Genomic DNA, 19,899 nt, shown 5'->3' with positions numbered 1-19,899 from the left:
AAAAGTATTCTAGTAAACATTGATGTCCGTTGCGCTGATGACAACTGATCCGAAGTAGAGTTTACTGTGCGGTGCATCTTGAACATAACAGCGCGCCACGTGATGTGGGGGTGATGGTGAAAGGACTCTCCGTTGTCGGCCTCACGGAGGTGGGCAAAGTCACGACTGATAACCCTTTGGAATGTGCGTCCTGGGCCGACTTCTAAGGGAACCGTACCGACATATGTCTCAAAGCGTCTGAGGAAAACCCAGGAAGAATCCCAGACAGCACAGCCGGCACCGGGATTCGAACTCGGGTACCTCCGAGTCTCGACGGGACACTGCCAGCACGTTAACCACTCAGCCACGCGACCTGGTACGCCACGTGAGGTTATTGGGAGTGATGTCATGGGCTTCAGCCAATCGCCGACGACGATTTCATCACTGGCTTTCTATGGCTTCCAGTGGCTGCCCATGCGGCCGACGGCGGCTCGTCTTCATGACTACGGCCGCTGAAAACACGTCGTGATTGGCGGGATTCTTAATAACTACGTCACGTCGTTTAAGCAACCAGGCTGTCCTTATCTAGGTGGTGTTGATTCAGATCGCCGGTTTGGTTGAGAAATGCAAAACGAATGGAGAGAGCTCATTCTGCTGAGTTACCATTGGATGTTGGGTCACTGATTTATCCAGCTCCCCCCCCCCCCCTACACTCCCAAATCTTTGGGGTCATCCTATGCTTTTCTCTCCTGCGCGCCCCCTACAGGGGGCGGTGGTGTCATTTCAGCAATAGAGCATGTCTTAAAACTGTTGCAACATAACTGTAATAATGAACCACCCCTAAGACCCACCCACCCACCCATTTTTTGCGACATCCCCGTGCTTGCGATTCTTGATAAACCACTGCATTGTGTAGTGCGGTGTTACGTATCGATTACACCACTGCCGTTCCAACTTGCTCATGGCTCCGATGACGTCAAACGAGAGATTGGACAGGATACTACACTGAATGGATACAACATTTATTAGATATATTAATTATACGACTGACATCGTAACAGTAGCTTCACTGTAAGATGCGCATCAATTGGATTTGAAATCAATCAATCTCTAAGGCGAACATATAGATTCCTAACAAACAACATTTTCATTTTGTGGACGCCTCCAAGATTAGTCGTATCACTCGATCGTATGGTACAACATCAACACACAATACACATGAGCGAATCAAATGTCGAATATTGTTTTACAACGCTTTTGTCATAACTGGACACAAGTTACATAAGGACATGCAGGAGACGATTCCATTCGGCAATACAACGGTGAAGTGCTTCGGTTTCACTCGAAAGAGGAGGTTTTGTGTATGTACAATAATATGAATCACTTGGGAGTCCCGAGTATTGTGAAGACATTTATGTACAAAGTGAAATGAACATCATACCCGTCTTCTTTAAAATATTACTAGAGTGAGGAAAAGGAGAAAGGGGATCTGGAAAACGAAACTTTTGCGTGCGACGAGCTTTGTTGCATAGCCGTAGGACCTTTAGATTCGAGATTAGAAGGATATAGATTAGAGGGATTCGAGACAGTCTTGTTGCTTCGATGCAAACAAGCTTCTCTACTCATGTTCGAAGTGTGAAGAGAACGCATGCGTTGTCACACTGCATGATTTTATCAACGTATATCAAGTGGGTAACCGCAATTTTTGTGGGCTTTTCAAGCCTGCAGTCACATTTAATGACAAGAAAGTGCATGTAATGTGCACTGGAATTTGGTGACGTACATTCAATTTCATTTCCACTCAGTGAAGTGTGATGCCACTGCCGGAGGGCTGCATCTAAATTTTCTAGCGAAGCAATCAACTGAACACAGCACTGCGCGCATACCTGTGTGTTTTAACGTCTATGCTGACGGCGTTACGAGCAATCACGACACCATAGATTGTTAATGGCTACCGAACAATACACAGCACGTGTAATATTTAGTGTAGAAAATTAGAATTCAGTAAAGGTCATATTTCAGGACTTTGCTTGCGTTTTGCTGTTGGTCTATTATTTGTTAATGCGCATTCGTGGTAATAACGGAACGTTAGTTGCGTGGAGAAATGATTCGAACGATACCTTTACATTAGATTTACGAGATAATATTCACATAGATACTGCACAATAAAACACGATGTAAACATTATCTATAACAAAGAAGCGAACGGAAATATGAAAAAAAAAATTCTTTGTATCCACGCATTCCGTGGTGACCCACCGGACTAAATCAAACTGGGCAACGTTATTTACATGTTATACACACATACGCTTAGCGTAATAGATAAACAGCGGTACCTAACTCTGGATAAAAGATCATCATGCCTTAAAAGTTCCGCAGGGTAATATTTACAGGGAACCAAAACTGCCGGAAATGTTCAACATCATGTAACAAATACACACCGTCACACCTATTCAATTGGCATTGAACGTAAGACCCACCGATGTGATGCTGTCCCTCATAATCTGCATTTTCAACAAATGCACACTAAAGAAAAATGAGTTATAGTACATGCTATACCCGTTTCTGAAAGTTTGGAGATAGGGCGGCGTTGGTTGTCCTCATTAGGGCAACAGTTCAGAGCGTCCTTATCGTCCCGAGTGTGGGAAGCGCAATTTCCTTCTTGCAATGAAATAACGTCGCCGAATATGCCGGCGGGTTACAGTATATGTGGAGAGTCCCAGTGTACTGTTTGTGACATGGTTGTCTAAAATGTCCAGCCCGTGGCGGAGCGATCCCCCTGTCGGCGATGTCGCGCACGAAGGAACTACACCAATACTTTCCCCGAGGGGAGGCCGCGCTCAAGTGCTCTCCGTAGCAGACGACGCCGAGTATGCGATGGTCCTCTCTCCCGACAGGTGGCGGTGCGTGGCCTCCCCTCGGAGACTGTATTGGTATGGTATAGTTCCTTTCGTGCAAGACATCGCCGATAGGGGACTGCTCGGCCACGGGCTGGAGATTTTAGACAGCCGTGTCCCAAACATACACTGCCGAGATATGATCTCATGTGTTCACTGCTCGCATACTGTGTATGTATGTGATACTGCTCTTTCCACGCTAGGTAGGGCACAACGCGTAAATATAAAAATGGTGGGAACACCGATGTTGCAATGTCATCCACCCAGGAAGATTGGCTACATTGCAGTCGTTGATCCTTTCCAAGAACCCAAGCAGCACAATGTACTGAAAGTCGAGTGCAATAGGGGTGGACGGTATGCGTCTTATCACTGTTCCATAGTTTCAAGAGTGTGTTCAAGGTCTTCCACCTACTCGTCCACCCCTATTGCACTCGACTTTCAGTACATTGTGCTGCTTGGGAAACTGCCTGGAAAAACGTGCAGCACTGCTCACTGTCGGTGCTCGACTTTGTTGACGACACAGTGTCCTTGCTTGATGCGGGCCACTTGCTGATAGGTGGGTGTCTTATCAGTTGGTTGCGTGACTCGGCGATTGCGCGAAGACGCAGTGCCGCTGTAGCCTGGCCTTGCTAGCAGTTCTATGTCACGGTCAGACGTATACTAAGCAATGCTTTGTCGTGTCTTCCAAAAATGCACTGAGACGTTCACGTAAGGGACTAGTTTTCGTGGTGGGTGAGGAGCTCCAGGAGAGTGTCATGGTTCATGTCCTTCAGTGCCTTCACGCCGACGCCCAAAGCTGAAGCCACGGAATTGATGTCGAGGCCGAACGACACAAGCAGCTCCACGAAGTCCATCTCTTCTCCCGTGAACGGATTTCGGAGTCTGGGACAGTTCCTGTTGCACTGTGGCCATGAACAGACATCCATGAGCCAGTGCTGACACAGGTCTTCGTGTAACTTCCACCTGTGTTGCACATGTGCGCTGTCTGGACTCGGGGAGCGTCGGTCACGCAGCATGGCCGCTGCAGCGTGTGCTGGTGAGTGATACAACGAAACATATTAGTGCCATGCTCATGTGCTCTCTCGTGGGAGAAAGTAACACATATAACGATCGAGCCTGCATTGGTGCACGGGAAAAAAGGTACAATGTGTTCTACATGGAGGAAAGGTAGCATGGCTTGTTTCTCATTGACGTTTGTCTGACGCTTCGTCAGGGTATGGGCTATTTTCGGTGCTTTGCGGCAGCCACGTTTAATGAAATCGTATCTCGGTGGTATAATCGACGTTGACGATCAAGGATGGAATGACAAAATGACGTTCGAATGAATGCGGAATCGACGTCCAGCCACGTAAATGTTGCCAAGTGCGCTAAATGTGTACTAAAATAATGCTACAATAAATTCCACGCAGCGGATGAGTTCGATATAGTGGAACTATGTCGTAACTCTTTCGTAGCAAATCGGAATTTCTATGTACTTTCCTGTCATCGTTAAGAATATTTCGCTGCTCTCTAAGTTCAAGAAATTGATATAGTGTCATCGAGGAAACTGCTGCTGTTACAGCAGCGGCTAACCCTGTAGTGAGCTTCCACATTTACCGTTACGACGAAAGTGACAATTGCAGTGAGCGAACGCGGTTAGACGTGGACATCCTTACGGTCGACCCTGTACGAATGACTGAAATCAGCGGCAAAAATGAAGATCGAGATATTCTTACCACGGCGCTCATTCTTCTTGCGTCTCCGGTGCTTCCTGTTTCGACGCTTGTTCTTTCCTCTTTGCCTCCCTTGGGACGGAATGTGAAATTTTCCAATAGGCATATCGGCAATCATGGCGTATGGGGACCTATGAAGGGGGCTCGTTTTACTGCCGGAACAGTCCTGACGTATCGAAGACACGTCGAAGCATTTACATACCTGGTTCCATTGCTACTAGCCGGAAGCAGATCGTACAGGTGATGCTTCGGATGGTGGTGGTGATGATTGTGTTCGTGACGTTGCAGCTCCCAACACCGAAGAGCTTGCGGAAGAGAGACGTCTTGGATCTTGACTTGCTGCCAGTCTCTTCAGAAAGGGACAAAGACAATAATTGGCTAGTGCGAATCAATGAATTTTCTCGTTCTAGTTGCGACTCAGACCTTGCATGCGTCATCGCTAGCAGGAAAAGGAGTGACACTGTCGTTATGTGTGCCATAACGTGCAACTGGCTTTTGGCTCGTATCTAAACACAGCTGGCTTCAGCGCACCCCACCGCACTACGCCGCGTAACGCAAGAGCAGCAGCGCCCCCTTTAATATTTGTAATAGCTGTCCCGAAACATGAATGACTGTGAACGAGGACACGTGAACGATACGAACGAGGAGTGAACGACTTCCCCGTTTCTTTTCCGATATACGCGAATGTGATTGCTTGGCCTCGCTTATGTGGAATAAGCGTCTGTATAGCACGTCTATTCAGCTTTGCCCCGGTCGAAGTCGTGTCACGTTCCGTTTACTATCAGAGCGTGGCTTATATTATATTTCTTATACGTATCGATGCTTTCGTTCCATATACGTCAGGGACGCAAGAAACTGCAACGAGCATGTGCTGTCAGTCAACGTACCTTTTCGTCAGCACCACATGGGAAATGCAGGAGGGAGCGAAAAGCGCCCTGCAAGGCAAAGCTCGGGTTTGATATCGAAAATGATCGAACATATACACGATGAGACTGGCACTGTGAGAAAGATCAACTCCACGACGACATCTAGAAAGTGCCCTGAGGAACTAATGCAGTATTTACAGGGAGAAGTTAGTTACGTGACGTTCTTGAGCGTCTGCTTCAGCTTGTCACCCATGGCGTGGATGTAGTCCCATTGGGCCTTGCTCTTTGGCGGTCCAACGTTGTCCACCGTCATTTGAGCCTCGTCGAATAGCCACTGGATCACGAATGTCGGGGCTGTGTGGAGGTTAAAAACAAATATGTATGTAAGATTTGGACAATGAAGGGGGATTAGAATATAGAAGAATAGACAGCAATACGCCGCGAGACAACCATGCTCATAACTGACGCCGCAGTGATCGTACGGGCATAAATGTTGTGCACTTGGGGGCGCTTTGAAACCTTAACACACAGGAGCCCGTATTTGAAGGAGCATGGAAGTGACATTTAGCACTGCTTCGAAACTCTGCTTCGTTCATCAAGGAGTCTATATCAGGAGCCACAATGCATAATATATTTTTGGCTGAACGGTGTCTTGTAACTGCGCAATTAGGTTCACAAAATAAAAGGAAAGGGCCTAAAAAATCAGCCGTGAGCGGTGCGGCGTGACCTTTGAGGCCCGGCTCCATCTCCTGGTGTGACGTAATCAGGTCCCTGTGACGTAGCATATCAGCGTAGCGAACAGCCGCGAGGTCGCATTTTCCACGAGAAATTCGCCTTCTACGGACACGGTGCGGCGCTACTCGTGACGGACTCTCCACATCACCGAGTGACGTCATCACCACTGATTCTCTTACGCGCTCTCTGGAGGAGCGGAAGAGTAATTAGTGGGTGTGGCGGTGAAGGATGGCGGTGGTAAAAGGGCTTGCCGTTGTCTGCCTCACAGAGGTGGGCAACGTTACGACTAACGCCCTGGGGGAATGTGCGTCCTGGGCCGACGTCTAAGGGAACTGTGCCGACATATGTCTGAAAGCGTCTGAGGACCTCTCGCGCGCGCCATACTAGCATCGTTCTTGCGCAAGAGCACGTGTGGCTTGTTGCACAATACGCCGCAGCTAAGAACGAAAACATTTATGGAGGGGTCCTTCACTGCCCTTATAACGTCCCTCGAACAACCAGCCTGAGCGCATATAGTGCCATGCCAAGGAAAGTTTCTGTTTTAGGGGAAACGCCTCAGTAGACGCTGCCACGTATGCATCTCAATGTCCACGGTCTTGTCCAAGGAGAGGAATGCTAATTTGGCTTAGCTCGTTATGACGCTCAACGTTCTTACCACGCAACGTGTCGTAGATCCTGTAGCCGAAAGAGCACTTCCACTGATCCTCCGGAGCATAGTGTTGGGTGCAGCGTTCAGGAAGCTGTCCATCCCACAACCTGCACGACAACATGGCTTTGTGCATTCAGATGGCACGAATTGTACAGAATCGTGCTCTGAAGATAGAGACAAAGAAAGCCAGAGACAGTCAGAGTCTTGAAGCAGAGAAAGTCATACTTTTCTCTCCAAGGAGAACAGATGTGGTGAAGATAAAAGTAGAAGGCAAACGAGCTGGTGTATAGACAGTGTCATATTTCCTTGAGGCTGAGTATGGGCAGAGAGAGAGACGAGAGAGTCCACGAACTGTACACGGGAAGGAGAAGGGGTCTGAAAACTAAAACTCGTATGCGCTTTAAAAACAAAGGCCAGAACTCCACAACAAGGCTCTGGTCTCAAGAACTCCTGGACAAGATTCGATATTAGTCTTGCCCAGTGCCGTTCGTTTTCTGTCTTATGTCCCCCCTCCCCCCATCCCCTCTGTCTCAAGGAAATGTTACCTTGTTCGACAATACGTTTTATGTATGTACCATGAACTCAATTTAGAATTTACAGCAGAAGCTTGGGAAGTAAAACGGGTAAGCGTACTTGACTCCGCGCTTGATGACTTCAATTGGAGAACAGGCATGAGGCTCCATGCACTCCCTGGGCTCGAAAGGTTCGTTGTCGAGGAACCAGCCCGAATCGACAACACCCCGAACCTTCACCTTGGACTTGAGGAAGGCGAGGTAATCGGCTACTCTGTCGACGTTCAGCAGGACACCCACACCTCCAGCGCTGAGAAAAGAGAATGCCGATGATGTGCTACCACGTGCACGCAATGGCCAGGGGACATGTCTTCAGTGGTCACCTACCTGCTTCCCGCTAGGAGAAGTATCCTTGCTTCGTAGAGGCCCTTGCTGAGCAGGTCATTGACGACTTCCTGGATGATTATGGAACCCATAAAGGCGTATTCACCTGTGGAGCGTCGAGAAAAACCGCGAACATGACATCGTGAAGCTTAGACACTTAGAAGCCAGACGACTCCCAAGTCTGCTTCTTGGCCTACAGCACCCAATGGACTGACCCGCGTTGACCATTAATGTACAGTTACGACGTTTTTCAATGACCTTTACCTTCATTTTTGGGTCTTGCGGTTCCGCTCCATGCGTCGCTTGAGCAGTATGGAATGAAACTGAAAGCACGCATACGATTGATATGAGACATCAAAAGTCTAAACGACCGAAGTGACGAAGAGGTGCTTACACGTGATTGACGTTCCACCAATACTTGTTTTCCTCTGGATCTGGTGACAGTATCCCGCCAACTGCAAAGAAATGCCAGTGTTTCTGAGTTTTTATCGATAATGTCACTACCCAGTGTGCACTAATGTTCGCCATATTGAAGATTTTCTATGTTACGGATTCCCTTCTGCTGGACGATAGTGAAATTCCGCTGAATTCGTTATGCAGATATGCGGAAACAACCCGTGCACCCTCTACCAGAAACAGTCTGCAACCACTTATGTTCAGTGACCTATTCAAAGTGACGGTCTCGCAGAGCATGACACAGCGAGAACGGCGAGACTACGCGATCGTCCATTGTTGGTAACGCAGGAATTACCAATAAGTGGCCACAAGCTCTGCTGGCAACAACACGCGCTGCGTGTCCGGGAATATTCGTCCCTCATTGGGCGAAAGAAAGACGAAGCTTTTGCTTGTCGACGAAGTTTGTCGCCGAGGCTAACGCTTTTGCGTAGCTGAGAGCAAGGCCACCTTCACGGCTTGCATACCTATGTCCTGAATTTACAACGTATCTAGGATGCGTTATAAACATGCCCTACATTTAGGGAGCGTGTGAACGTGCTACGCTGTAACGACTCTAAATAATCATTGAGCGTCCCCGTCCAATGATTTGAATCACCACGTTGTGGTTTGTATGTTTGCAGGCTGGTGACATGTCAACCAGGAACTAAATCAGATTCACAATCAATTACGGACGCGTCTTGTGTATCAGAGAAATGCTGGTGAAGAAAACATGAAGTGTATAACGTCAATATCAAGAGAGAGAGAGAGAGGATTAAACCAAGAAGAAGAAAGAGACACAACATATTTTCACCCGGTGCAGCCAAGCAAACACATTCGTCACAACCTGATATACTACCAGACGCCAGAAGAATAGGGAAGCGCAGCAAACGTACTCCGATTGCCTACCATGGCGTGTTTCCTGCCAGTGTGCCGAAGACATGAGGTGTGGTGTCCTCATCCATCGCGCACCGCAGCTCGTGCTGTCATAACAATGCCAGCCACCTGAAACACGGAGGTGACTTACTAAGCTGAAAGTATAGATTGTTAACATGCGGTAAACCTTCGTTATAACGAGCAGGACTAGGAAAAGATTCGATATAAGGAGACATTCGTTAAAAGCGGAAGTGCCGCAAAAACAGTGACAGAAGCCTCGGAAGCGTGCGGAAACATATCGCGCAAGCAAGCAAAAACACCTTGGTCGTGAGGACCTTGACAGCTTTTTAATTTAGGTATATGGACAAAAGCGAGAGAGAGAGAGAGAGAAGGCGCAAGCTGGATCTGCCTTACGGGCTTTCTCCGGCTCGCCTTTCGCACTAAGCGGAGTCGGCTGGCAGGACAGTTCGAATAATCGGGTTCGAAATGCGTGCGCATTTCAGTCGCGACAGCGTGAGATTTCAAATAAAGAAATAATTTTGAAGCGATTTTGCTATAACGAAGTTTACTGTGTATCGAGAGTCTGAGAGAGATTATTAAACGTGTATGACACTCGTATAGCGTAAACGAAGCAAAACTTGTCCTTAGGGGCCTAAAGAGTAGAAGTATGTTGCTTACCTTCAAGGAATATGATCCATCTTCGACTTCCGTGCGCTCTTCTCATGTAATACCTAACATAAAATGAAAGCAATGCTATTTAACAACTGTCTTGAAACCTGGTCTATGAACTTGGTTGAACTTGGTCTATGAAAAATTGCTAACCGACAAGAAGAATCGTCATCAAAGTTGTACATATTAATGGGCTTTCGTCAAACGCTTTCAGACAAACTTTTGAAGAACGGTGGTTTCACATTACGTGTAAATCTGCCCTCAATTATTAGTATTACGTATACATTATAAGAAGTTGTTCCCCATGGTGGAACTTGGTATCCTCGTGCCGAGATGATCGCCTTTTACCAAATGAAGGACCGCGCAAGTTCCCGATAGGGTGTGTGTACTATAGATACGTGCACGTCATACATGCATGGTCACAATTTAGACAGGGAAGGGTTATTAAGAACACAGTTGAGTGCGAAATACAGCTCTGATGACTTCATGAGCTCGTCATGGACCTGTTCGGGCTATATCTGGATTCCTTCGTGAGCCAATTACAAACTGGGACATCGAGTGCGGCACTCGTGCCTTGATTAGCCTGTTACCACAAAGGCCTGCCGCCTGGTCTCGCACTTTGTCTCCTGAGATTGTAAACCTGATCCAGGATAAGCCATCGTAAGTGTGGTCATATATGGAACGAGAACAACACGGGCCAAATATCTATCACTATCTAAACGTCGTTATCGAGGATATTTGAAACGGAAATGCTCGTTATCACGATAAAGCAGTTCCATATACCTCCACGAGGTCTCTGTAGCAACCCGAAAAAGAACGGAAGTCCATGTAGCCGATGCTCTCTCTGATTATCGGTCATGCGCCCAACTGTAACAACCTCCTTCCAGCTTTAGCTTTCAACGCTGTGTCGGCCTTATTCGGCATTCCATTGAAAGTTGATCTCGGCTTTTGATGAGAGCGAATCAAGATTTCTTGCGCGAGCTTTGTCAGCGGCATGCCGCGGGGCGGTGCCGACTCTGTTTATCTCGACGGAGCATTGAGAACGGGCACGCCCGCGGAGAGGCTGTTTTCGTCGGTACAATGGCTTGGCAGCAGCTGCCCCTTGGCAGGCGATTGAAGAGCGCCGACGCGCAGCAAAGGCGCCACTTCAAAGGACGCCGCCGATCCCCTTGCCCAGCAGAGAGGTGCCGGTCGAGACAATGCTGCTAAGTGTGTCCCCCTCAAGCACACACCTGCTCCGCATTTCCGCCTAATCCCCGATGATTCGCTTTGTGGCCGAGGATCAGCACGAAGCCGCGCGCGCTGACGGGTGGCCGAGGAATAGCCGCGTGCGGCACGTTCTACCACGGCTTGGGTGACGCTATGCCTCCAGTGGTTAACCACTGGAGGCATGGAGTCGCTGTAGCTGGTTACTTTCGTGTTGACTCGTCAAGCTTTTTTTCTTTACATTTAAATTTTCTTATTAGCAGCGTGTTTTCGCTCTTTTCTCATTGTGAATGTGAAAAGGCCATTTTCGGTCTCTGGGAAGGGCATCGTGTGTCCAGCACATTCTTATTGAGTGTGCACTCTACGGCCCGCAAAGGCGGATACTGTGTGATGAGCTTGCTCGTATCAGCAAGAGACCACTCAACTTAGCTGCACTCATTGGCCCTTATGAAGATCCTGTGCTCGATCGTCGGGTTCTTCACCTGTTCATGGACTTCCTGTCTTACACTAGGTTGCTCTAGACGCTTTAATTTGTTCTCGTGTTTTCACCCTTCCTTCATCATCTTCATATAATGTTTCGCGTGCAATGGGGTAGGGTACCGCACCGCCGCGGTGAAACACCCCATCCCATCGTCAGCATCTGTTGTTGATGTTGTTGTTTTGTGTCCTGGAACGACTTCTTAGGAAACCGTGCCAGCGCTTTCCCAGACAGCTTTTGAAGGAACCCCACGAAAAACACTTGGACAGCAGGGAATCGGGTCACCTTCTTGTCTCAGCACGGAGAGCAGTCGACTAACAACCACGAGGGCTAACAATTACACTGTATAGACACAAAAAATAACAACATGCTTCGCTCCATATCTCCCCTACGCGAACGGATAATTTTTCGCATTCGGAACTTACCCGGCTGGCGTTCCGTCGTTGCACGTGACATTCTTCTTCGACAGCATCATCCTTCGCATCCTGGGAAGACTGTCGCGATGGGAGCCACACTTGTGCAGAGAGCGGGTGAAATGTTCCGTGATTTCCGAGCTCGGAGAAGCCGTATGGTTGCTCTTTACTGTGCGGTTGTCCCTGTGTGTGACGATGTTTGCCCATACTGGAATGTCCATGCTGCTCGAAGATGATTCGCCGCGCACCACGGGAGGACGACCAGGGCACATTGCCGGGAGGCCCAGGCCCAGCAGAACAGAAAGCATCAACATGCTGCTCCAAAACTGAAAGCGAAGATAATACGTTATGATCCATTTCACTTTCTTAAGGGAGCTCCGTTTGGACAGCATGGGAGTTCTCCTGCAGTATCTAATAAAGACAGTGGTAGGTAGACAACATGCTAGGTAGAAAAATATTTCAGGATGGGTCTATGGGAGCTTGTTTCTATGGGCCTTGCATCGAAGGGGAAGGAGAGTTCCACTCTCCCAAATACACGTCACCCGCGTGACGTAGGATGTACGCGGGCGCATCCACTGCGTTCACGTCCTTCGTCGAAGCATGACTTATGTACACTCGTGATTTGTGACGAGTGAGCTTCAGGAAAGGAGGAGAGCGCGCTTCGTGCTCTGCAGACGTATTTCGCTAGTCGTCACACGTGTGTATAGGAATCGAACGTTTTACCACAACCGAAAAGGTTCCGTTTTTGTGATCTTGCCTAGAAACTTCAGTTCAAATTAATGAGTGGACCCGCGTGACGGCTTCTTCATTAATTGTTCTTAGACACTTGAAGCTTTGTGTGTTAGTCCTTCTTCTGTGTTCCAGCCTCAGAACATCAACTTCCACCGGCATTTCATTGATCCCGTTACAAATAAAAGTTACATTCTCTTCCAGTCTTCTCTGCCACGTACAGGGTATAACAGCCTTATCTCTCTACCATCAACGTCAGCACGGGTGTGTAGTGGGTGCAGGGTGTCCTTGTTGCATCACAGCCTGGTTTTAATCCAGCCCGGGACGGGCTCTACGATGCGCCGCACAAGGATGCTTAGGCGACATGCTGCCTCCATTACGCCGCATCCTACATGTCCTTGGGGACTTTGGGGGCCTCTGTTTTGTTTGGAACTTTGTGTGTTCCACCTTCAGAACAATTACTTTACACCACAATGTGCGCGGTGTGCCGTGACCTGAGGTTTAAGTTCCCAAAGTTCTGGGAAAATATTTCCACGACCCGACCGCTGCCGCTCATGATCACAGCTATCTCGCAGCGCAGACTCAAAAGCCATCACAACCGTAACACCGCCAGATCGATGCGCGCACGAACAGGTCTACCAGCGGCGTGGCCCAGCGGGTTAAGGCGCCCTGGTCGTTGTTGGTAACCAGGGTCGTGCGGAAGACCGGGAGGCAGTGGGTTCGAATCCTACCACCGGCTGTGCTGTCTGAGGTTTTCCCTGGGTTTTCCGAAGACTTTCCAGACGAATGTCCGCATAGTTCCCCTGAAGTCGGCCCAGGACGCATACTAACCTGTCCTGTCCCCCACTCCTTCCTGCTGTCCTCTCTCCATCTATACACATCTGTACGCCGCTCATAGCCACAGTTGCTTCGCGGCGCTAACATGCAATAAAAAAAAATCAGGTCCGCTGATAAGAAGTGCAGCATGAGCTCCCCTTCGTACGCGCATCCATTGAGAAGGTAACCCGCTGCCAGAGCGGAAGGCGCGGCTTCATTTGTACGGCCGTCCTTGTTGCGCGGTGTCTGTAGATCAAAGTGGGAGCACCGCGAATCGAATCTTGAAAAAGAAGCGCCGGCGGCCGTATCGAATGGCCATATACGACGGAAGCGACCCTCAATGGGAGCGTTGCCTTCGGCCGAGTTACGTGCAACGCGTGATGTGTACAATATCCATCACGCGGACATCAACAGGACCGTCTGCTGGCTGGGACGGTTTCCTGTCTGTCACAACACGCGAGGCGGTCGCGCACAAGGTCAGACACGTCATGCAAAACACCGAGAGGAGAACGGGCAAATTCCAGCTAGAGGTCCTTCTATGGAACCTGGGATGGAACATGCTTCGTTTGTTGCGAAATGTCAGCGATGAGGATTCATTTATTTTTTATCTATTGACAACAATGTTAGCCCTTGAAAGGTCTTGAAGGGTTAGCAATTTGAACATTGGCACCATATCCCTGAGTTTGGGGACAAGACAAACGGGTAGAACACAGAAACGAAGACTACTTCGTCGAGTGGCCCAAGGTCCGCAAGTTACCTGTCGGAAAGCTCGTGATCGTATAGCATTGAGCTGTTAATTTCTTTGTTCTGTCCAACTGTCTTTTCCCCAAACTCGTGATATATGTTTCCAACATCAAGTACACACCAGCTCGCTTTCATATTACGTTTGTATTCGGACGATTTTTACATGGGAAAAACAGTCGATGTCGTTAGAATTCTGTGAACAAATGATGTTTGTCCTGCAAGAGATCACTGGTTGCCTTAGGAATGTTTGATAACGCAAACTGTTTGCTGTTGAAGAGCTGTGGGGTATAATGTATTTAGCCCTTGAGCGCCTTACCCAAAAACCTGCGTTGATCTAAATCTGCGGTGAAGACTCTGCGATGTACAGTTATAAAAACAAAACTTATAAGGCGCACCTCTGAGAGAAAAAGAAGTAAATTGTCGAGTAATTACTGCTTCCAGTCCCCTAGACTAGAATTGCTCCTCATTTTGGTTCCCGGCAGTTTCTAAAGTTTACTCCCAGCTCTGTCAATAGTCGTTAAGCCTAGCCTAAACTTCAATGGATTTGATTCCCCAAAGGATTAAAATTACTACTCCTTTTTTTCCCTTAGAGTGTACTGCGGCTAAAGCTGCTTATATAGCTCGATTAAAGAGGAAAAAACTTCGACTTACGACTTCATGGCATGCACCGCGGTGGCGTGAAGGACGTTGGCATGACAACTCTCCCTAAACAGGTCAAACAGAAGGAAGGATACATTGGGCAAGTTTCTGGCCCTCCTCGATAGCCTCAGCCGGTAACGTGCTGGCTTGCTGAGCTCAAGTTCGCGGGTTCGATCCCGGACGAGGATGGCAACAATGTGGGGGAGGTAAACATTGCTTCGAGCACCGTGTGTCGGAGATTTCCCCAAAAGAACCCCAGGTGGTCGAAATTATCCGCAGTCCTATCCTGCGGCACGTGCAAGATGTCGCCACACTAGGCAGACAAACCTCACGTGTAACGCCACGGCACCACTATTTGTGGCAACATGGTCGATACGTGAAGCCCAAGACCCGAAACGTTATGCGGGCGGCATTCTTCTTGTTGGGCATATGGATAGTATACTCCTAGTGTGAAGTCCGGTTGCAGCATTAGAAGAGTGGACATTGGGGGCTTGGTCGCTAGAGGGCAGTGCGCAGGTGTTGGGCCTCAGTGGTAATCCGGCCCTCATCCATAATTCTTGTGGCGGCGGGCAACAAAGGGACTCGCCGATATCGATAAATTATCATTACTTGGCCTTGGCGCGGTGCGATGGCCTCCTGTTGCCGAAAGGCCGCTCCACCAGCATCGGCCGGGATCTTGATGTGGTCGATCCGCTGCCATCTGTCGTGCGTGGCGGCACGCTTTGGATCTGGCGCCTTCGCCTGCTGTTCCCGTTTCTACGTATACACTATGTTTCTACTTTCAATGTCGACGATACATTATGATATCTTTTGTTCTCGCCGGTTCAGGATGGGGACATTTCGCAACAGGATACTGAGCAACAGAAGATCTGTGTGTTGCCGAACAAGGAAAACACGAGGTCTCTTCCAAGCGGTCGTTTGCGTGTCTCGCTGCGCTTTGCGAACATCGCTCCTGACGCATTTATTTACGGTATTTGTTTTTCACCCAGTGTGGAAGAACCAGATTTCTGTTTGAAGGGAAGTGCTTCAGGGCGCGAGCCGCCAACATTTTGAACAGAGAGTGTTCTTCTTCTGGGCACCGTCCTCATCGTTGGCATGGTGTCTAAAGGGTTAGGTATGACGTGTTAAAGGTTCATGCGAATTGTGGGTCCAACAGGCCGGGGGAAGAAAAATGAATGAACCTTTGACACGTCATACCTAACCCTTTAGATACCATACAAATGATGAGGACGGTGCCCAGAAGAAGAACAGTCTCTGTTCTTCACAGATTTCTGTTTTTGTCTTTCATTTCCCTTAAAAGGGGTCGTGACACTTTGATGTGTGTGATTGATTATATCATGCCCGCATAGCGCAGCACGAAGGGCTATTGAGAAAAAGAATTATTTTTCTACCTATGCCGTACTTGGCGGGATATACACCCTCTCGAAGACACGCCTGCATCAAGCTCTTACGTCAGAAGAGCGAGAGCTACGGCCATTCCTATTGGTGGTTGTGTAAGCACATGACTCCTCTCTCGCTGTCTCACTGGCGTAGACGCCTGCCGAATGAGTCTCGGTATCCGCGACGCCTGTTTTCTATACGCGTCTATGGATTATTCCTTTTTCCTGTAAGACTTGGAATGCAGGCTCCTCACGCCGATGTCATGTCTCTATATTTTTATTTTTCAATCAATTAATCGATCGATCGGTGTCCCTTACTGTCATTTATGCTTCTCTGAGACACCTTTGACTCGATGTCTCAACTCGTTTAACTGGACGCTATTCGAAAGAACGTTATAACGTTATCTGGAAAAAACATTATTATGCTTACTTATAATTATCAAAATAATATTTACTAAAATATTGGAAAAAAAATTATTATTTACTTTCGAAACGTGCTGTAATCAGGATACCGCGCAACGCTCTACACACTTCGCTGAGCCATAGGTGTAACCGTGTTCATCTCCATCGTTCACTGGACGGAATGCGGCGCGCAACATCCACGAACTGTACACATGTTTACTCCGATGCCCGGACGTTTCCAAATTTCTTCAACAGAATTCAACACATTCAACAATCGTTCTACAGAACGATTTCAGCATATACTGCCATTGCTGTTGCGTATGGGATGTGATGTCATGCACTCCCCCCCCCCTTTTTTTTTCTTTTCTTTTTTTCTGTATCATCCGTGGCCGCAACGTCAGATGCCGAGGCGCGTACCATCACGATGAATTGGTCAAGGATGACTCCTGCTGGAGGTCACAGGTTTCCAGGAAAGGAGGTACACGTGTCAGTTGGTCAGTCAGATGTCCGTGAGGCGAATCGCGCACCCGTTAGCGTGATTGTAGCAGAGGCTGCGAGAGTTTCTCTTGAACGGCATATCTTGCATGACCCTGCGGTGATACGTTTCTTTCGAACGTTCCATTCTTCGCAGTGTGACATTCCGTACCCGATCGTTGGATTTTGATACCTATTGAGCTGCATATCCGAGTTCCTTGAGATAAATATAATGTTTCGTCTCCATCGCAAAACTCGTTTGAAGATCAGGTTGTGTTAACACTGAAAGACAGTGGCTATAATCCTAAGGACGAGACCCCCAGTTTGAGCGCTGTCATGTCGTCATACAAAGTCCAGTGAAACAAACCAAAAGCAAAAGATGAGTAGTAACAAAATAAATAAATAAATAAGGACGGCTGACGTGGGGAAAAAAAAGGGGGGGGGGGGGTTCTGCATCTTCGTACGCTTCGGTTGTTAGGGGGATTCCAACAAATGCATAACTAGCTAGAGTGATATAGTGCCAGACCAAAGGAAAGTCAAAGGAGCGATGCGCATCAGCTTCAGATATACGGAAGCGGGCTGGAGACCCCCATGAATCTTCGTGAGAGTATTAAGGTCCAGCCCCGGAAGACGCCGTCTGAATGGAAGACGCTAGTCGATGGCGTATATGTGTAGGGTTCCGCATTTTCGATTTTTCTTTTTGGGCGGATTCGGCGTACGTTTTTCGGTGTTTATTGATTTTTCACGAAATCGGCGTTTTTCGATGTTTTTCCTGGCGAGTACGCGGTTTACCCGACAGTTATCGGCGAATAGAAATCACAATGTGGTTTCCGCATGACGCTCATTCAACATGGCGTTTTACGGCTAGCGAAAAAGTAAGCGGACATTTTTCACAACCATCGTATTTCCGTATGGTTTTCTGATCTGCATCAACAATTTATCTCTGTCATCGTTTCTGGAATGTCCCTCTGTATTCGGTGTTTTTCGGTTAAACCCGAATGAGGGAAAATTTACTCCGCGTATGTTTTTCGTCTTCTTCTTTTCTTTTTTTCACACCGCAACAATTCCTAAGCGTAAATTGCAGTGGCTGTCTTTACAATTATTTTATAATGAAACATTTTACGTCTATGTAACGATGGCCATTAGGACAAATACGTGATAAAACGGGACTGCCTCACAAAAAAGATACGCAGCAGGTGCAGTCACAAGCTCACTGCGCGACGCGCAACTCAGGATGTTTACGACGCGATTTTTGCGCGTGCTGCTGCTCTGCGTGCCTCTGGTGGCAACTTTAGTGTTCGATTACAAGTGCCGACCGCAAGTTACTCTTCATGCGAAATGGTAGCAAGGAATCCCCAGCTGACAGTCTCCACACGCCTTGGTCAGGCGTTGCGGTATTAGCATCACGCGACCTCTCTACGTGTAATAATAATAATATCCTTTAAATTCTTCTAGCGCATACTTTGTTTAGATTAACAACGCTTATAACATAATACAATAATAAATACACGAATAAGAGTTACACGCCAACTGTTTGGTTTAGAGCTACAAGACAGTGCACCAACATCGCGCTTTGCCATCCTATCCATACATTACTTTGATGGGCACGTGCAGACGAATTGAAAGTCGTGTTTTTGCGGTTTTAAATTTGTACGTTCTAGTACATCGTCACAACGGCGAAGAAAATTCGTGCAGAACCGATGAGATCTCGTTGTAGACAACTGGCACATTCTTACCTCGTGCGCCACAAAGCATGAACAGTCCGTTTCTCTTTCGTTTTACCAGAGGACTTCCCTCAAGCACTGCATTGCACAGTTCCGTTGTAGCGTTCAGCCAAAGAACAGCGCCTCCGGTACTGTAGAGGCACAATTTCTTCTTTTTTTTTCCTTTTTTCACATGCTCAGATAACGCTTGCAAAGCGTAATGTGAACAGGTGTAATTTAGCTGATCTCTTTCAGTACAGTCAAACTCCTTTACAACGAAACTCAGGGGACAACAAAAAAAAATTCGCAGTAAAGGTATTTTCGTTAAAAAGGATGTCCATTATTGGACCAATAGGGCTCCAGCGGGACCGCAAAAAAATTTGTTGTAGTGGTATTTTCGTTAAAAAGATGTTCGCTATAAAGGAGTTTGACTGTATTTGCTGTTTAGGTGCTGGACTTGCTGAACATGCGGGCAAAGAGGTTAAACTGTCACTATTAATATCAATCTCACTCAGGTTGATAGGTGACTTCGGCTGACACAATGAGAAGCGTGAAAAATACAAAATTTGTACCACATTTCTTGTGGCCCCCGAAAACAAACTGCCACCTTACCTACTCAGGTGATCCGGAAGGAGGCCATGGTTGTGATATATCCGTGCGCGAGAGTGGACCACCGGTAGCGGAAGAAAACGTGTTCACCTGACGAGAAGAGCAAACTCTGAATGTGCCCGCCTGCCGCTCCTCCGATCCCACGGCGTGCGACCGGAAAAAAAAAAAGAAAAAGGAGAGGCGGACGCCAATCAGAGAGAGGGTGGCGCTGCTGCTGGGTGGGTGCTGCTGCCTTTTCCCACCACGCGGTCACTATTTGGGACTGTTGGGTGACTGTTTCTAACCTGCCTTTGGAACCATCAGCTTTCCCTGTATATCACTGTCTCGTTTGTACGACTGTGCCGTGTCCTCCCTTCAATGAAGGGGTGCTCGTATATGATTAGGAATACTTGTCTTGGAAGAATTTTTGTCGGTGAGTCGTCGAACACGCGAACCCAATTCTTCGAAGTTGAAAGTATACATACTATACTTCCCAGACACTTGATGATTGTGGAAAATTTCAATTTTTAAATTTCTGTTTGAAAATTTCGATTTGTTTCTACAATTAACGAAAACTCAAAGTTGCTCCAGGAAAGATTCCTTGTCAGGGACATAGC

General features: G+C 47.8%; 1 protein-coding gene across 1 annotated transcript; it reads right to left on the bottom strand.

Annotated features, from left to right (window-relative positions):
• Positions 1-985: 985 nt before the first annotated feature.
• On the bottom strand, positions 986-19,413 carry LOC135401413 (palmitoleoyl-protein carboxylesterase notum1-like). The gene is made up of 14 exons (XM_064633815.1): positions 19,307-19,413; positions 11,821-12,134; positions 9,721-9,773; positions 9,076-9,171; positions 8,129-8,189; positions 7,999-8,057; positions 7,738-7,840; positions 7,472-7,660; positions 6,845-6,945; positions 5,670-5,808; positions 5,476-5,523; positions 4,791-4,937; positions 4,592-4,719; positions 986-3,909 (listed from the first exon to the last, which is right to left on the bottom strand). The coding sequence occupies exons 2-14, from the start codon at positions 12,120-12,122 to the stop codon at positions 3,593-3,595; spliced, it is 1,743 nt and encodes a 580-aa protein (XP_064489885.1). The 5' UTR covers positions 12,123-12,134; positions 19,307-19,413; the 3' UTR covers positions 986-3,592.
• Between the last annotated feature and the right edge of the window lie 486 nt (positions 19,414-19,899).

This window comes from Ornithodoros turicata, chromosome 7 (assembly GCF_037126465.1).
Source record: "Ornithodoros turicata isolate Travis chromosome 7, ASM3712646v1, whole genome shotgun sequence".
Taxonomy (NCBI): domain Eukaryota; kingdom Metazoa; phylum Arthropoda; class Arachnida; order Ixodida; family Argasidae; genus Ornithodoros; species Ornithodoros turicata.
Note: the sequence above shows the minus strand (reverse complement) of the source record. Positions and strands in the feature narration are given on the sequence as shown.